The 25,927-nt window shown below is 36.0% G+C and overlaps 2 protein-coding genes and 1 non-coding gene across 11 annotated transcripts in view; 2 read left to right on the top strand and 1 right to left on the bottom strand.

The window, feature by feature from the left end:
- Positions 1-21,901, bottom strand: part of slpr (slipper) — a 30,827-nt gene extending 8,926 nt beyond the window's left edge. For 4 of the 7 annotated variants that reach the window (XM_053752585.2, XM_053752587.2, XM_053752588.2 and 1 more), the window contains exons 1-8: positions 20,864-21,901; positions 5,050-5,189; positions 3,899-4,091; positions 3,378-3,553; positions 2,563-2,583; positions 1,826-2,012; positions 1,323-1,490; positions 801-953 (exon numbers count right to left, since the gene is read on the bottom strand). In XM_053752585.2, coding sequence (XP_053608560.1) covers positions 801-953; positions 1,323-1,490; positions 1,826-2,012; positions 2,563-2,583; positions 3,378-3,553; positions 3,899-4,091; positions 5,050-5,189; positions 20,864-21,539 — 1,714 coding nt within the window. In that variant the 5' untranslated portion in view covers positions 21,540-21,901. The remainder of the gene's footprint in view (positions 1-800; positions 954-1,322; positions 1,491-1,825; positions 2,013-2,562; positions 2,584-3,377; positions 3,554-3,898; positions 4,092-5,049; positions 5,190-20,863) is intronic. The other 3 variants (XM_053752586.2, XM_053752589.2, XM_053752591.2) reach the window with 1 other exon arrangement.
- Positions 21,902-22,418: 517 nt separating this feature from the next.
- On the top strand, positions 22,419-22,490 carry TRNAQ-UUG (transfer RNA glutamine (anticodon UUG)). Its single transcript has one exon. It is a non-coding gene; the product is annotated as a tRNA-Gln (tRNA).
- A 229-nt stretch (positions 22,491-22,719) lies between these two features.
- sdt (stardust) overlaps positions 22,720-25,927 on the top strand; it is a 103,383-nt gene continuing 100,175 nt past the window's right edge. The window contains exons 1-2 of one of the 3 annotated variants that reach the window (XM_053753019.1): positions 22,720-23,467; positions 25,456-25,571. In XM_053753019.1, the coding sequence (XP_053608994.1) occupies positions 23,332-23,467; positions 25,456-25,571 (252 nt within the window). In that variant the 5' untranslated portion in view covers positions 22,720-23,331. The remainder of the gene's footprint in view (positions 23,468-25,455; positions 25,572-25,927) is intronic. The other 2 variants (XM_053753018.1, XM_053753021.1) reach the window with 2 other exon arrangements.

Here is a 25,927-nt window from a genome sequence, read left to right as displayed (position 1 = left end):
TTAAAAAAGGAATGTTAGTAGAATTGATATGTCTTCAATATGGCAACATTTTTGTACCCAACCCCTCATTTAGAGAGTGCATATGGCTAATTCCGCGCGGGATATAGGTCACAATTAGCGTCTTTCGGAATGATTTATATTATATCAGACTTTAAAATATTGCATTCAACCCTAGTTTGCAATGCCTTTTTGTAATTTCTCACTTTGGTAATCTTTTTATGCATGTAAAAAGAATTAAAGTCAATATTTTAAATTTAGTTAAATGTGTGATAAAAGGTATGGTATCCACATGGTATGTGATCATGGTATTTATAAAACGAGATAAAAATTGAACGAGATTACTTGTGAATATATATCAAGGGTATATTGTCGACTTATAACTCGATTATTGTAAAAAATCACATTTGACATTTCAATACAGGCATCACAAACCGGGCCGGAGCAAACGCGAAACTATTCGTCCTCGAGCAGCTGTCTAGTTTCGGAGGAGCTCACGCCGCTCGGGACGGCGAAAAACCCCGCGAGGCTGTTCGACCTCACTTGGAAGTTTTTCAATAGACTTTTTTTCACTTCGCCGTGGCTGCCTTTGCGTTTGGCCTTATCGATCGTAACGTCGAACACGGTGTCGTAGTGCGCGACGTCGGCGGTCGAGGAGAACATCGGGCACAGGAGCCTGGTCCGGGGCTCGTCGGCGAGCAGGTCGTCGTGGCTGCCGGAGCGCTTGCGGAGCGCGTCGGGGGCGCCGGGGGCGCTGGGGGCGCTGGGGGCACGCGTCTGCGAGTGAGAGGCGCGGCGGTTACCTGAGGCGCGCGGCGCGGGCGGCAGCGCGGGCGCGGAGCTGCTGGAGCGCGGCGCAGCTCGCGGCCGCAGCGCCGGCAGCGCCAGCTGCGTGCGCGAGCGCGCGTGCGCCGACGACGGGCCCCACGTCTTGCCCTTCACGCCGTCCGCTGGCACTGGAGGTATGTTATAACATTAATCGACGGTCTTCCTACTGATATTATAAATACGAGCTTGTGAGCATGTGTGCGTGTATGTTTGTTACTCTTTTACGCAAAATCTACTGGACTGATTTTTATGAAATTTGGTACACGGATAAAATATAACCTGGAATAACACTTATGATACATTTAACCCGAAATTCACACGGGAGCGAAGACCTGGGATGCAACTAATACTTTATATGTTGTCCGATGACTACAAATATATATAAATAGATAAATCACACACAGATGGAGTTTTCCCCGAAATAAATTCAATACTTGTGATAGAGTAAAAATAAACAAGACCAATAATAATTAAAATACAAAAATCAATAAACTCACGAGCAATAGCTCGCATGATGTGCGGGGAACCGGGCGGGGTGTCCTTGGCCACAGCCACCAGCTGCTTCACGCTGGACTCGTCGTCCGACGGCCGCACCGTCAGCGTGTGTCGGAAGTCCAGCGGAGATGAGATCTCTTTCTTCACCAGCTTCGGCTTGCTGAATTTGCCTAAAATATAAAAAAAGTTTAACCTCACGAATGGCATACTCGCCACTATTTCTAAGTCAATTCCGAGAGCGGGCAAATATTCGTACGCGTGATCACAAATATTTATCCATTTTTCATCTCAACTTGTTAACGCTTTCCAACGACAACAAAATTTTATTTTTCCGGACGATTTATTCACAGAAAGCAAAACAGAAGTTGCTCCATAGTTCGATACGAGGCATCATAATCACGTTTAGCGTAGTTATTGCTGGAAAACAAAACCTACTTGTCTCGGTCCTAAGTCTTATATACAGCCGCTAATGCAGTTGTTCTGTGGCAGCCAGTATATAGCTCACCCTTGCGTTTGTTGGGCGGCGGCGGCTGGTGCGACATGTGGCTGGCGAAGATCATGATGTGCAGCTCGCGGGCCACTAGGTCAAACTCCCGCATCTGCAGCTCTCTCTCTTTCTGCGCCAGGTTCTGCTGCATCAGCCGCTGCTGCAGCTGCGCTTTCGTCAGCTCCTCCTCGCGCCATCGGAGCTCCTGAAAGGCATAGGATTACAAATAATTAAAAAATATGATTTTTTAACTTCAAGACACGACGTCACAATCTGGACGTCAGGAATCTAAAGATACCTCACTTATCTATATCAATAAGGCCTTTACGATTTATGGTTGAATAATCTGACATGACATATAAAAAACATTTTTACAAGAATCCTGAAAATATGAAGGCAGACATGTAAAAAGTAAGTTATGTTGATTTTGTAAATCTTGTTGTTACATTTTAAAGAATATGGTCCCTCGCAACAAGCATTACATTTGAAACACAATCAGTTTATGTTATTTAATATTTTTATGTTGAGAAAAATACCTAAATAATGCTTAAATGTTAGGGATTGAACACGAAAATATACACAAAAGACAGAAAGATTGACAAAGAAAATAAATGCTAAAAATAAAGGTAGTGAACATGGCAACTTAAATGGTATACTAAAAAAATATAATAAATTAAACAAATTAAAAACATTAGTCATTATAATAATTAAAAGTAACACAACTAACATCTACACAACATCAAAGTACCACTAACCTCCTCTATACTTTTGCATTCCTATTTGTAAGCATTCAAGAACAATAAATTACATTTTTATTAGTGACGCAAAATAATGTAAAAAATTAAAAAATATTTAGGATATAGTGATCAATTTTCTGCTATCTGGTGTAAGGGTCATTTCTATTCTATTTCTTTCATTTTCAAAAACCAAAAGAAAATGTTTATGTTTTATACCAAGTTATGGATAGTATACTTAATGTACAAAATAGACTGTCGAACGCAAGACTTATGAAGAATTTTGTAAAATAAATAAAAGATTAAAAAGCAACATATCTTGCTTGCTTGCAGCTTGCAATCCAAAAGAGTGATCATCTTAATAACAAATAAAAATAAACCAATTTATCAAAAAAAAAAATGTAAGTAGAGAGCAGTTTAAATTTACATATTGGATCTGAATGATCTGATTCCGTCAGAAAAACAATTTTGATAAAGCTATGTACACACGCAAGCATCATTATATTAAAATTACAGTTTTTAATGTTTTCTCATATATATACAGTCTTTAACTCCTATTCTGTCATGTGGGTCGACTCGACGTCATTTCACACATTAATTAATAAGTTATAAAAAACATAAGACCCTCGATTTCATAGTCAATCAAAATGACCAAGCCATCATTTTGAATGTAGAACGTTAGATTGTCTAATCTTCTCCAACAACCGACATTAAAAGTTGCCTACTTTCGACGCATCTGTGACTATCTCATCTCATATAGGGTTGGTGGTGTCCATGGCAGCGGTATTTGCTTACCCACACGCTCGTTTGCCTACTTAGTTATATAACAACAATACCTTCTCTTTCCTGCGGAGGTCACCGAGCACTTCCTCAATCTCGACCCTCCAGCCGTCCTGCATGGTGTGGAAGGACTCGTGCGGCGCGCGCGTGAACTCCGACTGTCTGATCTCCTCCAGCCGCTCCAGGATGTCCGGGAACGACGGCCGCTCGCGGGGCGTCGAGCGCCAGCAGTCTGGGAAGCAACATGGGGTTTTGTTATTTTTCCTGGTTGAAATCGCTAGCGCAAGAACCAGACGGTTGATCGTTCCTCCCAATCAGGGACTATTTCACCCAAACAGTAGACTTATTAAATAAATATGTATGGAAAAATAACGCAGATTGAGTTAGCCATAGTGAGATCAGTTATTGGAGCGTAGTGAACTCTTGGTTACCATGGTCAAACTATACCCTGTTTAACTATAAAATACATAACTATATTACATAGATAAACATACAAGACCTAGGTAAATCGGAAAAATATTATTTTCTATGTACCTAACCAGGGATTGAACGTGGGAATAGAAGTTATAAATTCCACCTTGCATGAGCAGTTTCCAAGGCTCGGGACACGTGCTGGGTATTGGCAATGTGAGTTTGTTGATGGCAACACCGTAGGCCACAGCCAGCGCATCGATGCCCTTATAGGGTGTTTCCCCCGTCAGCAGTTCCCACAGGAGCACCCCATACGACCACACGTCTGACGCCCGGGAAAACGTCGAATTTTTTATCACCTGTAATATGTTGAACGAGATGTTTAGAATTTGTGTAGGATTTTTAAACTGAAACAAAAAAAACTTAATTGAACAATATACCTTTCACTTTTACGATATTATCTTTCTTACTAACACAGATAGATAGATGCTTTATAAACTCTAGAAGACACATAACAAACATATATAATTATATTTTAAACAGAGAAATATTATAATTAGCTTGTTTTATTTTTATATAATAAAAAATAGTTCACGTTCAACATTTGCTTGCTTGCATTGCATCCCGGACTTCATTTGGATCTGGATTTTTGAGAAGGGTTTTACAAGACGTATATTATTCAATCATTTGAATTTTCTTGGATAATAAAAAACAGACATAATCTAAGGCCAACCGAACACAGCACGAGTTCCGACAAGTCGGCCGTGAACTCTTAATTAGAATCAAAATTACGTTGTCGATGCGACGCTGTTACGATGGCAATAACAATTAAAGAATAGGGCAATTAAATGATCGGATGTCCCAAACGTGATACCAAACTTAAAACGATGAATCCCATGTAAGGATGTGATCCATCAATGAATACCATCAATTAACGTGGATGTATTTATCGTATTAGATTAGTAAATTAAAAAAAGGATAATAAGCAGATTTTGATGATTTGTAAGGCTCTTATTTCCTTGTTTAAAAGTATGATCATCACATTATTGTATTGTCATTCATTTCCATACGCTATTGTAAATAGTATTTTGGCAAAAGAACCAATAATGACACTCTCAAGCGAGGAGATTAAATAAGAGCTACTTATTGTACTGTCTGTGTGCGGTACTGTCAACCGCATGTCAAGTTACCTTGCATGGAACTCAGTGATTATAACATGGGCAAATTTGCAAGGATTCAACATCTGTTGTTGCTCACTCACGCAGGAACGGTCGACTGTACATCTTGTTACAAACATAACAATGAATAGTTTATCACCTCTGGTGGCATCCAGGCATATGTTCCAGCGGCCGACATCCGCGTGGTCTTGTACACCTCCCGCGCTAACCCAAAGTCTGTGATCTTCAGCGTCTTGTCTTCCAAATTGTCATCAGGCAGGATGGCCTCGCTGAGAAGTACTGAAATGAACAAACAGACATTTGAATTGTGACGCGATTGACATTGATTGTCATGAAAGCGGTGGCACGTAGGTTCATACGTGGGCTTGATCTCGAATGCTAAATCGATTGAATTAATTATTTAATATATGATATAATCGATGTGTGATTGTTTTGGTACTTAATAGCCATTCGCTGTTATTTTGAAAATAATATTGAATAAAATAATAATGTGGAATCTTTCGAAATCGAGTCATTTAAGTAAGAATGAAATATGTTTTTATAAAATTTATAATGACTCAAAATCAAATATTTTCGTTTTCACAGTAACAGGTCATTATGCTGCAATAGATGAAAGGATTTTAGTTAGAACACAATATTTATGAAGGTCAACAAGATAGACGAGTATGTTATTGAAATTCCATACAAATCCGGCACACGGAAAATCAAATAAGGTTTCATAGAAAGGCGACCATCAAAAAAACCGCAGTGCAATTTCTCGTGCGGTTAGATGACGTGATCAGACAACAAAAACAGTTTAACGATCAGCCACACGACGCGAGGGTTCATTGAAAATTTATCTTCGGTGGGATCCTTTTTACATATGCTTTGATTTATGTATGTGACCGCAAACCTAAAAGCATTTCCACATACCGAACAGGTAAGTATAAGTAATGTCGAGAAGTGTGTGGTCGCGCCCTCCTAGAATACTGTCATACGTCACCTGACTTGAGGGACACATAGTCTTGGCAGATGACAGGCATACAGTATACCCAAGGGTTATCGTCACGCAGGCGGTTGGTTGTGTTACAGTCGTATTTTCCAGAACTTAGATTTATTTTAAAAATATAATACCAAAAAGCATTTTCCCTGGACTAGCGGGAAAATCTGAAAAGTTTTATTTTAAGAGTAATGGCTTGTTTAGGCATAAGTGCAATTTCCTTTCTCAATTGATCTTGACGTATTTATGTCAAAGATTCGGCTTTCATCGATTGGAATCGAAAAATGTTTTCTGTTTTCCGAATCCATATTCTAGACTACCTAGTCTCGACGATTTATTGAGAATGCAAATTATTAACTCGAAAAGCGATAGTAATTGGGTGAAATGCTCAATCAAAACAAATACTGCAAAAATCACTATAGCTGGTGAGGCACGGCGCAAACGTTCGAGATCACAACATATCATACGTCCATCACGCTACTACACAAAGGGACAGCCTGTCTGACTGACATGACAACCAATTGTTGCCGAATTAAATGAGTATCAAACGATGTATTCGATTTATTAAGATACCGCAGCCGAAAATCACTATCGCAGTCATTATGTTAAAGAGGTCCGTTTTGTATGCAGATCATATCTTACAATCCAATGGAACGGTTTCCGACATCGACATCGGAGAATAATGTGAGGAAAAATGAATTGCCATTTCTTGTTATACTTAAATGTTTGTCAAAAAGAACAGACATTTATGAAAAGAATTGTAATAGTCGTTGTATCCTTTGGCAGCCAGCCTAGCTAGTGTGCACGCGACTAGCTGGCGCGACGCCGCTGTCGACAAGTTACAACTACAAGACATGAATTATTCAGGCGACCAACTCGGGGGAAGTTACAACCGGATATAGATCCGGTTCCTTCCCGGGTGGCAACGAAAAAATGGGTACCATATCTCGCCTCTATTAGCAAGTTCATTAAAATTGCTCAACGATGATCTGCTCGGTTACACAACGTCATACATATGTGCTATTAAGTATCAATATTTTATGGTCTATACGCGTGAAACAGCAACACGAAACCAAGGCAGATTAATCCTTTGAGTCCAGCTCATAATATGTCATTAATATAATAATAAGTCATACTTTCGTAACATGTACAAAATAATACACAAAATACTTAACCACTATTATGTATATTAATAGTGGCTTTCAGCTAAGAAATATAAAGACACTTCATGCTTCTAGTGGATGTCCACTGTAGGAAATTATTTTGAAATAATTTTCATACATACAATTAAAGGGCATAAAGATTTCAAGTAACATTCTGCTTTACACCACGCTAGCAAACAAGTCTTAAAACTGGACCTGAATGAACCCACAGACAATCGGCTTTACAAACTATAAACTGCCCTTTATTATTAATGATCTACTATCGATTCCAAACACGTGGAAAGCAGCGGCATCGTTTCGATCTGACCATTCGTCATGAATACTCATTCTATAGATAGGTAGTAGTTAAAATTGATTTCGTTTTCACTAGTCAAAAAATTTGTGAAAATAAGGGCAATGTTTTAATATGCGCAACTGTTGCTAAATATGGACGAGCTGTGAACAAAATGTGACCTGGATTCGATTGGCAAAACTCAGCAAATCAAAAGGCAATGCAACAAAACCATTAAGTAGTAAGGTACTATTACTACTAACAGGTTTTATTATAATTTAATAACAGAGGATATGAACGTTGTGACATTTATTTACGCGCAAGACGAGACGACCTTTACTTGGAAAAGTAAAGCGCCGTCTCGGAGTTGCCTTTCTTAGTTTTATTCAATTAGTTGTCGTGTGTGTTTCATAATCCTATAAAGATTTATAAATAATGAATAATTACATAGTTGGGTTTCTGATTCCAAATTCTCAAGTTTTGAAGTTGTTCCCATTTCAACTAAAGATAAATTTCTCGAGACGAGAATTCTCGAGAAACCATACGCATAGCCTAGTATTTTTTTCTATCGTTTGTGCGCTTACTTATAATATGCTTATACAACATACTTAAATGCACTAAAATGTTCAAAATCCAAAACTTATTTAAGTTATTTTAACTAACTTCCATCAAAAATTCGCAGAGGGTGGTTTTCTTTACAACTTAGGGTTGGCTAAGTCAATAGAGGGGCGAGGGTGCATACAGTTGGGAAATTGCTATCTGGCACGTCGAACGATATGGCAAATTTTATGCAGCGAAAGGGTGGCCGCCGGAAGTGGCGTAATATTAGAAAGGTATACGAACGAAAACAACACTCCTAAAATGAAATAGTTGAGATATGTTGATTGGATTTAAAATATACGTACACACATGTCGCAAAGACTAATTGATTTAGCTTACAACTTGACTACATAATTGATTTAGTTTTACTTACAGAACTGTCAAAGTCGTAATGAACCTAAAATATATTGTGGAGGTCTTATCTAGGTATTTGCACCTACGGTTTATAACACGTATTACTTAGCTCACATACGAAGTTGTGGGCAAAAGCCCACAACTTCGTATGTGAGTAAAAATCCGTTTCCCGTGGGAATTTCAGGAAATCCCTTCTTAGTGTTCCCTTACACTCCCAAGGGAACCTACATGCCAAATTTCAGCTTCCTACGCCCAGTAATTTCGGCTGTACGTTGTCTGTCAGTCAGTCAGTTAGTCACTCACTCACTCAGTAACGGAAGAGTTTTATAATATAGTATAGAGTATAGTATAGGTAATTGACCTATCAACTTAAAAATATAAAAACCATTTGGCTATACGTGTACGTTATTGTGAATTCGGGACAGTGATGTTTTGATATATCCTATTAAAAGTTGAAATGGGTCCCACGTGAAAGCCATCGTGGAAACCCTGGGCAAAAGTTGTCTGCGATAAAGGAGTCGGTCGACTTTTCTACAGGTATATCAGCTGTCGCGTTGATAAACCCAGTTTATTACGGGCTTACCGCGTGCATTTTAGCTCTTTTATAGACTTATAAATTTGAATTATGTCTTAACTTATGAGCATTAGGTACGATTATTGCCGAATATATTGCAACAGACTTTTATGATCGTATTTATGTTGCCAAATTTTGACTACAGAGTTCTAGACGTATTGTGTTTATTTTCTGTTGGTCCTTGTTTTCTAACAAACATTGAATATAAGTAAATATTTCAGCAAAATTCGTAGATATTTTAGAGAAAATTACATTTTACTAGCGGCCCGTCCCGGCTACGCTTGGGTAAACCTTCCCCAGGAATCACATACTTATTTGGTGAAAATTGTACCAAAATCCGCCGGGTACTTTTGGAGTTTATCGCGTTCATATTGACAGAAAGACGCGATAGAGGGACTTCTTAAAGTTTTATTTTATGATATGTACAAGGATTTCGACAGATACTTTAAATCTAACTTGTCAAATGACCAATCAGTTTATTTTCCGAATTGAAAAAGGAAGTCGTCTAAGTTGGTTTTCCTTGAAATTTCTTAGGCGCCGGGGTGGCAACTTTATAAATGTACAATTGAATTGAACTTGGACAGAAAATTTATTTTCCTTGAACTGAGCCGAGATCACGTTGCTAGTAAAAGTTTAAACAAATCTTCAGGAATTGTGGGGAAATGCACAGAAAAAACTATCATTTTGTAAATGTGCATATAAGACTGCAACCTTTAAATTTATAGCGAGACAAAATTAATTAAAGTCAAATGATAAATATTTTGATGCTAATAGACGGGTACAAAAGTAAAGTGTAGACGGTTATTATTATGTACAAAAATGAAATTAAATACGATAATCTTTCAAACTATTACGAGAATCTACTTAACAGAAAGTAGGTTATAGATTACCACAATGGGTTTGTAGTTATTTTTGTCGAACAAAATATTTGTACAACTTATAGCTACAATATCGACACTTAGCACTATTGTTTGAAAGGGATTGGTGACGTTGATGGACGACTTCCATGAGTTAGTGTTACGGAAACAAAAGCGTTTGTCGTGAATGGTAAAGTAGTTTATTACGTCTCCCTGTTCCCTTGTCACAAAGTAGACTGGAACTCCAAACTTGAAGCGGTTGCCTAATTTTAATAAAAAATAATTATTATTTTTCTTATTAATAGGTTTCTGTACAAACGAAAAACAGTGTGTATAATAAAACAAGTATAAGGGTTCTACTTAATAAAATCTATATAAACATGTTTATAAATTTTCTGATATTCAGTTTTATTATCAGCTTGCAAGCTGCTATATTCTCTAAACTGCAGATTGGATATTATTGAAGGCATTTTATTGAATGTTGAAACAATATTATTTCATGAAAGCTTAATAGTATTTTGTAATGCTGGAAACCACATTGGCACAACTAATGTAATCGGTTATTAAATACGGAATACGAATTTGTACTGTTTATTACCCGTTACCTGCTAGTGTAGGTACCTGCGTACGGGCAATACTGCTAACTATAGTTTCAAAAGCAACTAAGTATCTACTTACTAGAAAATATTACTTATTATAATTACCTACTATATTGTTACATAACTAAATGTAAATAATAGAACGTGTAAATTAATTTTCACCACCTCTAGTAGAATGTTTGTAAACATTTCCACATTTCCCCTCTTGTTTTCAATGCAGCGATGCACTTCACGTACGGTTTTTGTTAAAAATGCATGCACTCAAATTCCAATTAAAATGAGTGGCGAAAGGGAGCAAAGTACTCTCCTAAGTCTTATTGCCATAGTTTTCTTTCTTTGAATAATGAGATGTGTCTACGCCATTCTCACAGACGAGATGCTCGACTTGATGAAAATTCTTCACATTTTTTCACTGAGATTTTAATTATATCAGTTTTATTAAACTTTCAGGCCATAAATTACCAATAACTCTTTTTGGTACTTTGCGTATTTTATGATCGATTACAAATAAAAGCAACTTTATTACAATTTTAAAAAAAGATGCTGTCCGCTTTCAAATGTCAATGACGAAATCTATAGAATTTCTCGTGGCTGAGATGGTTATGAAAATACACTGTTTACTAATTATAATTGGAAAAACCAAAATTATGAAATGAGGTAAAAAGTTAACAACTACTTACTTGAAAGTAAGTGTTACTCAACATGAGCTGATGTATGTATTTAAATGCTTATTATCACACTACCATATATTAAGGAATATATACTACCATATATAAGGGAAATACGTCTGGTTAATAAACAAATCCTGAAATGAAATGTGCAAAATATTCACTACTTTTCATATGATTGTACTTTTTCGTGCAATCCTGAATGTCCGAATAAAATTAAACAAAAATCATTCTGAGCTGATCAACGGAACTTACCTACTATTAGCATAGTTTATTTATTAAAATAAAAGGTATTCTGTGGCTGCGCCGGCGGCGCCCGCAGCGACAGCCCACCCACGCTTGTATAAACACATGTATAAACTGAGACCTGTCTGCACGTTTATCTATCATTCAGGCTACCGTGCTACTGTTACTAACTTAGATAAACACTGAACTTATCCATTTATGTTTATATAAACTAATATTTTCACCTAATCTGTAGTGCAAGACGATAACGACATACAAAGATACTGCCTCACGGTCAAAGTTCAAATTACTTTATAGGAATAGACACATTCGGAAGTTCAGAGAAAGTATTTGAATCTCAATGTACATTGTTGTCAAGGACGAGTTAATTCGTGAAATTGTTTTCACTTTTTCGATCTTGTCTATTTTTGAAACATCGGAAAAAAGTAAATAGAAAACAAAAACGAGTACAACATTAGTGATATAAGCTTTTTAATTAAGTTTTAGCTTTTGGTACTAACCAAATGAAGATAAAAACAGACATACAAAATAGGTACATTATATTTATTTGCATTTTATAACATGTTTTACATCCAAAGAAACACAGTTATTAAAAGTTACATTCTTTGTAATAAAAAAGGAACAGCAGCAAAAAATTGGCGACATCGCGCTCATTCTAGTTGCAGCGCCATTACAAATATAGTCCTGTAATCTGGCGCCGCCGGTGGTGACAGACAGATAAACAGGCTCCTACCGGGTAGCTCATCAAATACCTAAACCGGGTAACTACTATCCTATCTGCGATGACTGTCGCAATTATAAATTGTTAATACTTAGTTTTTGTTACTTACGGCTGCGAATATTACTTGCTCGTTTAAAAAGTAACCGGCCAAGTGCGTGTCGGGCACGCACTGTTTGGGTTCCGTAGTTTACTACACCAAATAAGTGTCAGTCGGATTCACTGACCATAAAATTTTCGATGGCAAAATGGCTGATGGAATTACGTTCTGGAAATAAGTCTGACACTACTAAATTCACTTGGAAATCGTGTCGTGTCACAAAGATAACATCTAAAAACGGTTTGATATTGAATTAATTATTACAATTATACGTCGCTACTGAATAATTAAGGCGACCGATATGAATAAAAAAATTAAAAAACTTACTTAATTAGCTACATACTAGAAGCTATTTAAAGTTCTCCATACATGGTTAAACGGTTTTATCACAACGATCATAGGTTATTGAATGTATGGGCAAGCAGTAACTATTTGTAAGATATGAGCCGAAATCACGAGGCGTTCAGAAATGTTAATTTCATGAAAAAACAAATTTTACGTTCGCGAAAATATGACAAATTACACAAATAGTCAGATGATGTTCGTTTCAAATCTCATTGGTGATTTGATTAAATAGGGGCTGAAAACACCTGATTATTCAGAAGACCTGAAATATGACTAGGTATTTGTACCGTATTTTTGGTGGAACAAGTTCACATAACATCCTTTGATAAAACTATGTTTCAGACGAATAAGCAAGAAAAAAGTGTTAACAAGTTTATTCGAAAAATAATTTGTCAAGTAAAATGTCTGGAGATGTTAGCATAACAGTCAGGGTTAGGTCTCTTTTCCCGTTTTTAATTTAGTCATTTATTCCGCTCATAAAAATTATACATTTATTCAATTCCACTGTTATTGCATTTTAACAACGGTACGTCAACCTTTGATATTTAAACCGTTAAACCATTAACGTCAACATTAGATCTATAAAGTTGTTAAACTTATTTATGAGACGGCCATTTTTATTGTGTATATTTTATTTCAATGTTCTAGAGGTTCAGTCATTGACTGATAAAGTCATCTATTAAATGTATACATAGCCAATAATGACTTGGGATGACCAAGTTAGAAATAATAGAAATTTTACTAGTTTTAACATTTTATTAATTAAGTAACTAAATTTATGATACGTGACCCAACGAAATCATCACGCTGGGTCATCCAAAAACGTTATTTCTTTATTATCGAATTTTTAAGGCTAAAACTGGTGTCAGATTTTATTCGAGCCTCCTAAAGGCATTTGACGTGTCTTTTACGACTACCTACCGCCATCTGGTGGTAATTTAAATGAACAGTAGTGAACTGAATGTCAACCAGTGAGGTTTCCTGAGTTACAGGTACAACATAAAAGTTAAGATGCCCATCTGTCATCGAAACGCTCGATCCAATCCGATTCGTACCGCATTAGTTATCCAGTTTATTCCCGGCCCGATTCCTTCTATAGGAAATCGGTTTTATGTATTTATTACCCATACCCATCATATTAAGAAGTTATGTATACTAATTTTGCTGGCTAATTTAATTTGGGAGTGTTATCTCATACGACTGTGAGACTTGGCACTGTAACGAGCATAAATTAATTTTATTTCCAGTCAGCATACTTATCCGATTTACTTGCAAAACTTTGAAGACGCGGCAACTTTAAAACTATACGATAAGAAAATTAATCGCATGACCTCGTTGCTAGACGAAAGAAAAAGGGTCAAATTAATAACAATGCAAATTCCTCAAATTATTAATTAGTAAAAAAATTACAACACTGTATCGCCGCTGGCGCTGTATTAAAGTTCAATAGTACGGGTGCGGCCCGATTAAGCCATATACAGAGGCTCTTATCTTAATTGTGCTCTCTTGTAATAAATCTCGCGTTTCATCTGGCTTTCTTTATGCTATGCACACATTGAGAAGCTATTAGAAGTGCCAATAACATTTAATTACAATATAAACCTACGAAAAAATTTTGTTTAGCCACACGCGGAAATTTATGCCGCTAGACACAGTAGCAAGATTGTGTTTACGGCCATTCATCTCATGATGCCAGACATTTTATTTATTATATGAATAATGTTGAAAATACAATGAAAATATTCTTAGTATAGAGAAATTTACAAATGATGTTTGACTTTACACAATAAGATCATAATTCTGTCAAGGCACGGTACGTACTTAACACATTTCCATGCGTTTTGTCCGACGAACTCCTTAAATAAGCCCAGCTGATAAAACGCACTACACGGCTCTTGTTGACGTAACATTAGTGCACATATCGTCACAAGCAAGTGTATGCTAGTTAGTTTCTAAAGAAAACCATTTCTTATCTGTGCTGTGGCAAAGCGAGTTCACGATACGGCGGCATCTATAGCTTCTTAACCCGAATGGACAAAGCGTCTTGGTCTCTCCCACATACCTTATGGGGCACTCGAACGTTTCGTCAGGTTTCACTCGAGTAACGTAAACAATGCTCTTGGCACCGCAATTGCGACTTTACGAGTTTCATCTGAGCGTTCATTTCGATAGGATGAGGTGCGTGTCGCAACCGACGCATTCCAATCGGTCCCGGTCCTTATGTTGTAGCATGAAATTATTGTATCTTAGAATTGTTTGTTAATTAGTTAGTAGGGCAAGGCTTCACTTATCTTATGAAGGTTGTAAGCGCGTCTCATATGAAAAGAAGTACATTTTCCATACATCTTAAGCTGAAAGATTATCGCCAAAGTGCTAGTAAAATACGAATTTTATACGAACTTTTATTTATTATCGTAAAGAGCTGTGAAATAAAATCCTACTTACGACTTATTTTTCACAAAGATTGTAATACAAAATTGTATTCAAGGAAAAGTTTCAAAAGAACAGAAATACAGTGACATTATTAGGATAATGATTGCGGACGGAGCCTGAGAAGACAATTTTAAGACTGCTTTTGTGTAGTGATTTAATATTACCATAATATCCATATTCTCCTGATTATGTATCATTAAAACATGTACTTTTACTGTCTTTAATGAGGCAAATTGTTGAAAACAGCTGTACGATAATTGAGTTAATTCTAGTGGTAGTAACTATGTAACGGTGGTGGCTCAACAGGGTTTGGTACGACATTTCCAAAATGATTTTCCTTATTTTACAAGAATGTCTATAAAAGCTAACGGTTATTTTTTGCAAAATTCTTGATGTGCCTAAATCTGGTCTTTCCGGTGACATTTTCGCACGGCCCGGGATGGGAGGCAGTGCCTGCCCGAGCGTGGTACGGACGACCAAGGTTGCTAGATACTGAGGTACAGTCAACTGCACAATAAGTTACCCAAATGTAACACTACTTTTCTTTATTAATTTACCATTCTACGACTTTATTGTACCATGTAAATAATTTTATAATCAAAAGGGCTCCTAAAAGCATTCTCTCCCAGATAAACATTAGGAAAAACAAAATATATAGCTACCGCCGCATAGAGATTCATGCTGAGTAACTTTGACTGTAATGTCGTCAACAATGCTGTTATTGCCGTAAACTGAAGTTTTATAATGGATTAATAGATGCCATGCCACTGCAGGAGTAATCAAAATGATACAAACTAAAGAGGCCGCAACAGAAAACCAAAAATATATTTATTTAATGAAACATTTATAGTTAACTACCTGTGAAGATAATATAATACTCAGGACTTGGGAAAAAATATGATAAAATACTAACAATGAATTGATGTAATGATATTTTTCTTTTCGATATACTCGAACTAAGCCCTATACACTGGATGTCATATTAGCCAAATATAATTGTATAATATAATTGATCTTCAAAGAATAAGTAAACGAGAACGTGCGAAGTTTTAGTATTTAAATATTTACTATCAACACCAAATACAGTTTTCGGTAGCAGGGCCATTGACCAAAACGGTCTCGCGAAACAAACAGTCATGGTGATGTAGTAATTTGCACTTGAGTGGAAGCTGTAATCGTAAAACCTATATATTAGTTATTTAGTTTTAACCAACAATATTAGTATACAGTAAACGAATATTTCCACTGCTTTAGATGAAATATTGAACAAAACAGCGTTGCCATTAGCTAAATTTATCATTACGATTCATCGAGGCTATAAATAAATGAAAGGTATAGTCATAACTCGAGTACCTACCTAACATAATTTCACCGTTACGCAAATATTGATAGCTGAAAATAGATCAATTAATCGGATTAAACCGTCAGATCCCACGGTTCTACGCGCTACATCTGTCAATCTGGCGATTACCGTCGATTCGGTATCGATATCTCAGTTTTGGGTAATTAAGCTTGCTAAATTTGTCAACATAGCTGACGGCCCTTCTGTGACACTGCAGATATTTAGGTCATGATTACCACATCATGTAATGCATTTCAATTAAAAATTAACTTTGTGGTGTTTTAACAAAATCAGTTTTGTTACCTGCGACTTAGTTATAATGTTCTATTCCCAACTAATATTAAACACCTGTTACTTATTCACGCTCTATCTACTAAACCAATCTTCTTGAAATTTTGCATACAATATGTAGTTTGAAGTATGGCATTGGGTACATTTCATCCCAGAAAATTAACGCGGGCGAAGCGGCGAGCAAAAGCTAGTACCTACTATATAATTTGGTGGACTTGCTAAATTATATAGTACTCAGTAGTTTTTGCTATATTCTCAATAATTTAGCATGAAAATATTCATTTTAAAGCTAAATTATTAAAACAAAATCAAAAAGGATTTTTTAAATTCGAATAGTTGGTAATACACAAACTTCAACTTTATTATGATGACTAAGTATAAATAAAACAACGATGTTGCATTTTCAATTGTTTATACAATATACAGCTGTCTTGTAATTTTACAGCGTATCATGTTTCCTGTTTGTTATGATTCTTCACGTGTGTCAGTACAGTTTAGTGCAATAAAAATGGAACGTGTGGAGGACCTTTGTTTGGGTAAAATGCGAGCATCGGCCGACCGATGTGACGTATGGCATAGCACAACACTTTGGGGTTTTACCCACACCGGGCTCTTGCATAAACTCGCATCGAATATTAACTTGTACAATGTAATTTTAAATACATAAAATACTACGGTACTTTTACAGAATTTTTATTCATTGGAATAACGCAGAAATTATAATAAAAATGAATTAATTTGTCTATATTTTCTGAACTATTTCTTAAATACTATGGAACTCTTAAAAGTACATAGCTCTTACGCAATCAGAAATTAGGTCTAGGAACGTATTTAATTACGCCTAGAACAGCTAAACATTTATGTCGAGTTGTCATTTGCAGAAAAATTTAATGAATGTTTTAAATATTCTTAACATTCGAAAACAACTCTAAATGCACGAGTCAAACGGACGGTATGAAATTACTAGAATCTTGTTGGCAATTCTGATCGATCAGGCAGATAGGTCCCATAGCAGATTTTCCTAGAAAAAACAACGCAGTACTGAGAATAGGCTTTATTTTCCCACGGCCCCTCGAGATGTTATTATGTTTTAATTTATTGCTTTACATACCCTGTATTTAATACAAGCTTTAGTGCGTAATCACTACATAATAGGTATTATAAAACAAAGTACTTCGGTGGATCTGTCTGCACTAGCGCGGTAAACTTATTCTTTCTATTATGTTATTAATGTCCATTGCTAGGCAAAAGCCTGCCAATTTTTTTACATTTTTTTTCTGCACATAAATTTAGTTTATGGATTTTAAACAATTATCGAGCCTCAATCATCTGGCTAACCGATAACCTATTTACAACGGTCAATCCAAACAAACATCTTTAGGTCACAAAACAGTCACTTTTGTCGTGTTTTAGTACCGATTACAATTATGTTGTCAGTTTCAATAGAAAATTGTGTATCACCTAGTATCACCTATCATCCAATTACCTGCCCCAGGGTCGTCGACACGGTTTTCTTGTCAACAAACACAGTTCTTCGTCCACGGGTAGTTTCCCTCGCAATCAACGTCGTTTATGAGTGCTTGGCATTTAGTTACGACGGGATTAGGAAAACAGCGGACCCTTCTGGCATTTATTTTATAACTACGTTTTTTTTAGCAACTATACATATTGAAACAAACGATGGAGAGAGTATAATATGGTCCTATGGCCGTTGGATTTGTTTAGATATCTTGATACGTATAGATAACATTAATGTTCGTGGTGCGTGTTTGGATCTTGATATAGAATGGAAAATCTTTACAGAAGTTGCAATACGATCTTCGTAGCGTCACTTAATCTGTAGTGACCGTTGTGCAGTGTGCACTGGATTTAGGTTAAGCGCATCGGTGGCCGATGTGCTGACACCCTTTTTTACAATTAATAAACAATATTTGACTTACTTTTGGACCAACCAATTTTGTCACATGTGTTGAGCCTTTTGTGACAAAGTCTATATTCATGTTCAAAGCAGATACCTATTTCCATTATGTGTGTTAAACCTAGTGTTTCGGAAACATGAACATGTTAACGTACGAGGGTTTAAGGTTAATAATACTGCAGTGTCAATAACTTAAAATAGCCTTTAAATGGCTTAATTATTAATGTGGCCACAGATAATGGGGTCAGAGGCACAATTTTTAATAAAAAGTTCTCCATGTTCATTCAATTTTTCTTTTTATTTACTTTATATATTTTCAGCTGTCAGCTAGTAATGATTTAAATAGACGTATGTATGTGGATGAGAATAAATATACCTATCTTATATTTAAGTCCAGGTGAAAAATACGACAATGTGCCTATATATTATTTTGACGTTAGTTGATTGATTTAACATTTAGCAGCATACTAAAATAAAATTCTCCAATTTTACAAAAAAATAAAATACTGCTGACCCAACGGCAGAATGCTGAAAGTTGTTTATCTAACTTAGTAAATTACTTATTGGGTTAAATAAAGACCTTAATGAGCAAACATGCAACCCTTCGACTTTCAAAGTGCCGCATTGCAGGCACGAAATACATCGTCAAAGTCAAATAAAAAAAAGCTATGGGAACACCCTCTAACCCCCAAGCAACCAGGGTCTAATTCAGCGACAGAAACTGCTGTATTGTTCTGTTGATTACAAATGATTGGACATTGCTTAATTCAATTTCACATAGTTGCAATTATCCCTTCTTTACAAATTATAAAACATAGGACTATGTTTTATAATTCTCTCTGCCGCGTCTGTCTGTTTTCAATAAACTCAAAAACTACTGCACGAATATTCTAACGATTATCACCAGTGGATTCCTAAAGAAGGTTTAGGTGTTATGTTAGTACGCGAGCGAAACCGGGACGGGCCGCTACAAACTGCAACTATAGATACTGTATTAAATACGTTTCTGTGCCTTATGGGGTAGGTAGATAGAGCTAAGTGCGAAACTCGAAGGCCTCGTTTAGATGTAAGGTGGGATTGATGGTGGAATAGGTTAGTTGCCATCACATCAAATCAGATACGTTTTTTCATGTAGTTATCAAAAACAAAAAATTATATGGGACTTGTATAACAGTGGGCACATTTGACGTCACACATGTTGGGAAACCAAAAGTGTAATAATTATGCTTTAATGAGAATAAACAATACTAAATGTCACTAATAAATAAAATTTATGAATTAAAGTGACATTTGATTATCAATGTATTTACACTTTTTATTTTATACTAGCGACCCGTCCCAGATTAGCTCGGGTGAAAACATAATAAATTATACCCCTAAACCTTCGTCAGCAATCACTCTATCCATTGATGAAAACCGCATGAAAATCCGTGCAGTAGTTTTTGAATTTATCGCAAACAGATAGACAGACAGATGTGGTAGAGGACTTTATTATAATATGTAAGGATATAGGCCGGTGACAGGTTGTTAGCTCAGGGCTTATAAGAAGAATCTCCAGTTTCTAGCCTTTTCCCTTGATTGATCTTACAATCTGCGCGGGAGGAAAAGCATGTTGTTAATTTGGTCCCAGTCCAAATTGGAAGGTTATAGATGATGAAATAAATAACAATCTATGATACAACAAGGACAATAATATATCCATCACATGTAGATGGGAAAATTGGCAGTTTCAAATCAAATCATATGTTATCTTTTAGTCTGATTGGAACTCTTGTGTGTGGGTGAATACAAAAGTGTTGTGGGCAGGCACTATTGCTCAGTATTTCATAATATTTATTAGGCTATTATGTATGTAATAGGCTATTCTTATTATTTTTTTAGTTTTAAAATCATGTACTTAAATCTAGTGCTATAAAATATATAAGTAGTTAAGGAATGCAAAGTATTATTATATTTTCAAACTACTTATTTGATTAAAAAATTGATGAATAAAAACTTACACTGATATACATAATTAATTACATATACGCAAAAGCAATACCTCAAGTAAAAAAAAAAAATATTTTGTATGTCATTTGTTGTAAATATATCAGAAACATACATATTTTTTTCATGATTTTAACAGGTGGCTTGCCTAAATCCCATATGAGAAGAAGACCACGAACTGTGGAGACACATTATAACCCTTTCTCTCAAATTGACTTTTAAAATGCCTAGTCGAGTTAGTTCAAAAGAGTGAAGATGTGAGGTTGGGGCTTGTTATACCGAAATTGCAATGGGGGAGTGGAGGTCTAGACTCATTACACCTACCTGTTTGTCAGTATAGAATCTCCAAGATTACAGTGTTGGTGTTGCCATGTCACTTATTTTTTCACCTTAGGCATATAGATCTCCATGCATCCTTGGAATCTAATGAACTGACAAGAACATTTAAAAGCATTGTAAGAGACTAAAGTGTAGGGATAAAATGCATATAGTTAGATTACGAAACTTACCATTTGAACTTTTTAAATCCCGGTGTATGAGAGCCATAGGTGCACCACAGTGTAAGTAGGCCATACCCTGGGCAACCTGTATCGCCCAGTCCACCAAGATGCCTGGCCGAATCTTCCTGCCTGACAACACTCTATTCAATGGTCCACCTTGTGCATATTCCATAACCAAACACAAATTAGGCGCTTCTAAACACACACCTTTCAAAGACACTATATTCTCATGTTGCAACACCCAGAACAGTCTTGCTTCTTGTAAAACACTTTCTTTAATAACTTCAATGTCTTCATTCGCGTCCTGGCGCGCCGCCTTGACGGCCACCACTTCATCATTCCAATAACCGCGGTACACTTTACCGAATCCACCAACACCGATCACTTCCTCTAGCTTTAACTCACTGAAAGTAACGCGTGGAGGCTCCACTGACAACGGGTCTTCTTCTGTCACGTAAACCGCAGGGAATATGCCAACTCTGTCACCGATTTTCCCTGTCCACCAGCCTTCGTCGCCAGATATGTTGCAGTCCTTGGACAAGACCTCAACAATCTCGCCCCGACGCAGTGAGAGTTCATCTTCACCTTGCGCCACATAGTCGTAGACGGCGGTAAACAGAGGGAACGGTGGTCGTTCATCCTCTGCCGCCATGGCCGCGCGGCCGGCCGCAGGCCGCGGCGGCATTACCCCGGCCGCGCCCCCATCGCGCCTCTCCTCCTCGCTCAAGGGCCTTGACACTGCTGTAGCCGCTACCCACCACAGCACATAACGCTACACAACAACGCGTTTGATTAGGGATCACCGTATTATTCCGCCATCTTTGTTTCCAACATCGATCATGGCGGTGTTGTATAGAAGAGTACACAGACGGGTTTTCACTTATACGTTATCACATGCACCACGACAACCTTTGCTTTTTTTTAAATAGCCTTTCGCTGTGATAGTGTTAATTATTTTCCATTCATCTATCACGTTTCCCGATAGAGCGACGAAATGACAACCATACCACAGCGAAGTCAGTGACAAACTGTCATAAGGTGTTGCAAGACATCAAATACGAATGTACCATTTTGAAACAGTTGTAGTATAGTAGTAGTAATGCATATGTAAAATAAATTATCACGGCATTATCTATTTATTAATCTAAAAAATATTAATACCTACATAATAGGTAATTTCTTCAATTATAATTTCTATAAAGTAATAATTTGAAAATAATGATTTCAGATGGACCTGCTTAAATTATACTACGAGTGCATTACTGGCAATAAATATTTACTAAATTGTTTAAATGAATTATTTTAGATGGCAGTGGCATCGCTTCCATTGAAATGTTACGCCATCTATGGGAAGTGTGATAAAAGAACTAGTTAAACTCGAAATAGAAATTGTTTTTTTAATGAAATAGTTTTATTTCGTACATACGTCAAGTATTGGATTATATATTTTTTATTACATTGCCGCATTATTATTTTAAATAATTGACAAAAATATTTATGAAACATTTAAAGATAATATCTTGACGAGCGAATTTGACAGATATTTTCGACTTATTGTTCAACCGGTCCCATGGTGTAATGGTTAGCACTCTGGACTTTGAATCCAGCGATCCGAGTTCAAATCTCGGTGGGACCTAGCGACTTAGTTTTTGTTTTTTATTTTCATACTTTTTTATCAGGTTTTTATTTTTTTATATTAATATACCAAACATATTTTTAACATATTTTTTTATTGAAAATAGAAATAAACAAGATACGTATAAACCACGTGAGTTTGAGAGTCCCGTCTGTGGGAGTCTGTAGGGATGCTGGGTAGGGAGCATTATTGATCGCGCGAAAATGGGATGGTCGTATCCATTCGCGGCGAACACCCAGCCCGCGGACGTGGGACCGCTTTTCAATCTCCAAAACACGCTTAAACGCCTTAAACTCTAGTTTAATAAACCAAAAATCCAATACGGAAGCACGTAATGCGTCTGTGTAAATATAAATTTAAATAATGTAAGCAATATTATTGAAAGCCCAGTGGGAAATCGTCGCGCTAACACAAAACATTATAAAATGTGACATGATAGTGAAAAGCGAGGAAATATCAAAATCAGTCTATCCCTGTGAAATATGTGAATCGTACAGAATGTGGACTTAGGTACCAATAAATATTGTGATATAAGATTCGTTTGGATGTCTTTTGGGTGTTTCATTTTGTTTCTCAATTAGTGAAGTCATTATAATGGCCGATTTGTTATCACCTGGTTAATTTGGTATTATGTGTAAATACAGTTACAAAATGTGTTGTTCGAAGAGTATACTGAAGAATAAATTTTGCCTGAAGTGGTGTTGGAGAAAGCGTTGGCCGGGTCCGGAATCGGAAAACAGTGGGGTTTTTTCAAGCCAAGTTCGCTCAATAAGTAAATTTTCGTAGCCGTTGAAAAATTTAGATAAGAATTAAGTAGAAAGGTTATATTATAGCAGTCAATATGAATACTTTCAACGCTCCAACCACGCAAATAAATGCGGTTGATAAAATGACAACAGTAAAATGTAAATCAGTGGATTTGGAAGGATATGTCATTATTGTGGTACAAACTAAGGATAACAAAGTGAAATTGTATGGTGAGTGAATTTTTTGTAGGTAATATAAGTAATAGTCAAATAGAAAATCACATTTATATTACAACGACAAATACTTTTTATATTACTATAGTTAAATATAGCTAGTTGGTTACTGGTAGGTACTATAGTCTAGTTACCTATAAATTTATTTTTTTTGGTGAACTTACGATATCAGTTGCAGTTTTTGTATGGATTTATGGACTAACACTGTTAGGTTACATTCAGAGCTGTGGCAAGGTAACCAATTTTGTGGAATTATGGATTTATGGTATAATCAGTATGAAGTTAAAAATATGTTGTTCTTAACGGTAATTTTTAATGTTTTAATATAAGGGAAAATAGCCTACTCTCGTTTGAAAGCATTCACTCGTGAACATATTTTGATAACCTGACAGGAGTAAATTTTTTGATCCATCTAAGACAAATGTAAAATGAATTGACTCAACTTAAAAAAGAGAAAATCACTCGTCACGCCAAATGAAATTATATTGTACCTACTTACATTTCTCAACATAGTTTAGGTTAAATTTAGTGGATAATTTACCTATCCACTGACCAAAGTATTTTTTCAAATGCTATTTTGTAAAATTATACAAGTTTTTTACAAAAATGACATTTTTGTCACAAGCTTAAATTGTCGTCAGAGAGATTTATGACCGAAGTCCGTGCTGTAAACCGTTGAGGTTGAGTATTCCCTCGTTGGGAGCCGATCCTGGATGCACCATCTGGTTATCCTAATAATGCATTGTCATGGAAACTGAAGTGACGTGGGAAATTTCAACTGTCTGTGGGACGACTGGAAGTAGGAGAAACCTAACAGATTTGATTACATACAAACAAGCAAAATCGGGACAGGTGAAACTTAATAAAAGCTTATAAAAATTGTTTAAGTACCTATTTAAAATTGCATGCCGTGTATATAGGGCGATTTAAGGATCTTTTACAATAAAAAACAACAATATGCATTATTATATATTTCTCTAACTGATACTAAATACTTAATCAATGTCCTACATATTTCTTAATTATAAGAAATTAGGTAGGTAAAGTGCGTGCCAAAATATTACACAGCTGGGCAAAGGTATTCCAGATTATTTTCAATCTGTAATATCCAAAAACGTAATAGGGAGGTCGACGACCCAAAATTTAGCCTAAACTTCTTTAGTAAAATTTGAATCTCCATTTTATCCCTCAAATTCTGAAGTACGTCAAAATTAAAGTAACAAGAATGTTCTTAATTAAAAGACAACGTAAACAATGCATGCACGAGATGAGCATAAATTTGGAAATGCTAGGGATCATGACAGTATGAACAGCCGACGAATTAATACAAGCGCACACTGAAGAAGATTATATAATTTAGATTTAGATGATATAAGTAATTTTCAGTTTGCTTAATGAAGCAAATCAGATTTAAATTAATAACTTACTTATTTATCTGTCCATTATTAGCTGAAGTAGAATTTAGCAATTTTTTTCTAGGTTTTTTAGTCAAAGCTATATTATTATTTTTTGGGAAAAATCTTTTATTTTTAACTGCAAACTAGGTAAATCCCAGCTTTCTGATATTCGATTGAAGACCTGGCTTTGATATGAAAATATCTACAATTAGTAACTTAAGGCCTAAATTTAAGGTATAAATTTTACGAGAGCTTAGTACTCCCACATACTACATCGAATAAGAAGAAACAGTTAACTTTGGCTGGTGTTTATTGGTAAATGAAACATAAATTTAATATATTTTTTTTAAAAACTGAACATGTTCAACAGTATTGTGTTCAATAAACTTAGAATGAAAAAGAACGCATTCTATTGCTGTCTCTGAGAGAGTAGTCTTTGATCAGTCAAAGGCATTATGTATTATGTCAGAGCGTTACTTTCATTACAACCTACTTAATGGACATAAAAAATACAAAAACTTCTTACTTTGTACTAGGTCCGTCAAATCATGCATCGTTTTAGTTATTTACTATCCGCTTATCGTCCAGGCTCACCATCAGCGGGCAATTGGGACAACCTGGAGTTGGCGGACGAGATCATGGACGTGAACGAGACGAGACTGGAGGACATGACCAGGACGGAGGTCCTCGGCCACATCCACGAGGTAAGTAAACTCATGGATTGTTTCTTAGTGACATCGGCTGTCAGAGCCCAAGGCGCGCTTTCAAATCATAGGTAGGTAAGTATGTAATAAAGCAAGTATAAAAATAGGTAGAGATACTTAACTGATATGTGAAATTAATTTCCTCGCTGTATAGCGAGACCTACCTAGGTAAGTCTCCCTATAGCTCCTAGCTCTGGAGTCTCCTGTTGTCTCTATTTAACGGGCAATCTATTTTAATTTTAATACTGTATTTTTTAGTTTTAGTGTTTCGAATTATCTAGAATGTAGAACTTTAAATATCTATATAACATGTTTATTGATTACATAGGATGATATAAATCACTTATTGACGTAAA

The sequence above is a fragment of the Plodia interpunctella genome, chromosome 12 (genome assembly GCF_027563975.2).
Source record: "Plodia interpunctella isolate USDA-ARS_2022_Savannah chromosome 12, ilPloInte3.2, whole genome shotgun sequence".
Classification (NCBI taxonomy): domain Eukaryota; kingdom Metazoa; phylum Arthropoda; class Insecta; order Lepidoptera; family Pyralidae; genus Plodia; species Plodia interpunctella.
The sequence above is the reverse complement of the archived record's forward strand: the minus strand, read 5'-3'. Positions and strand labels throughout refer to the sequence as shown.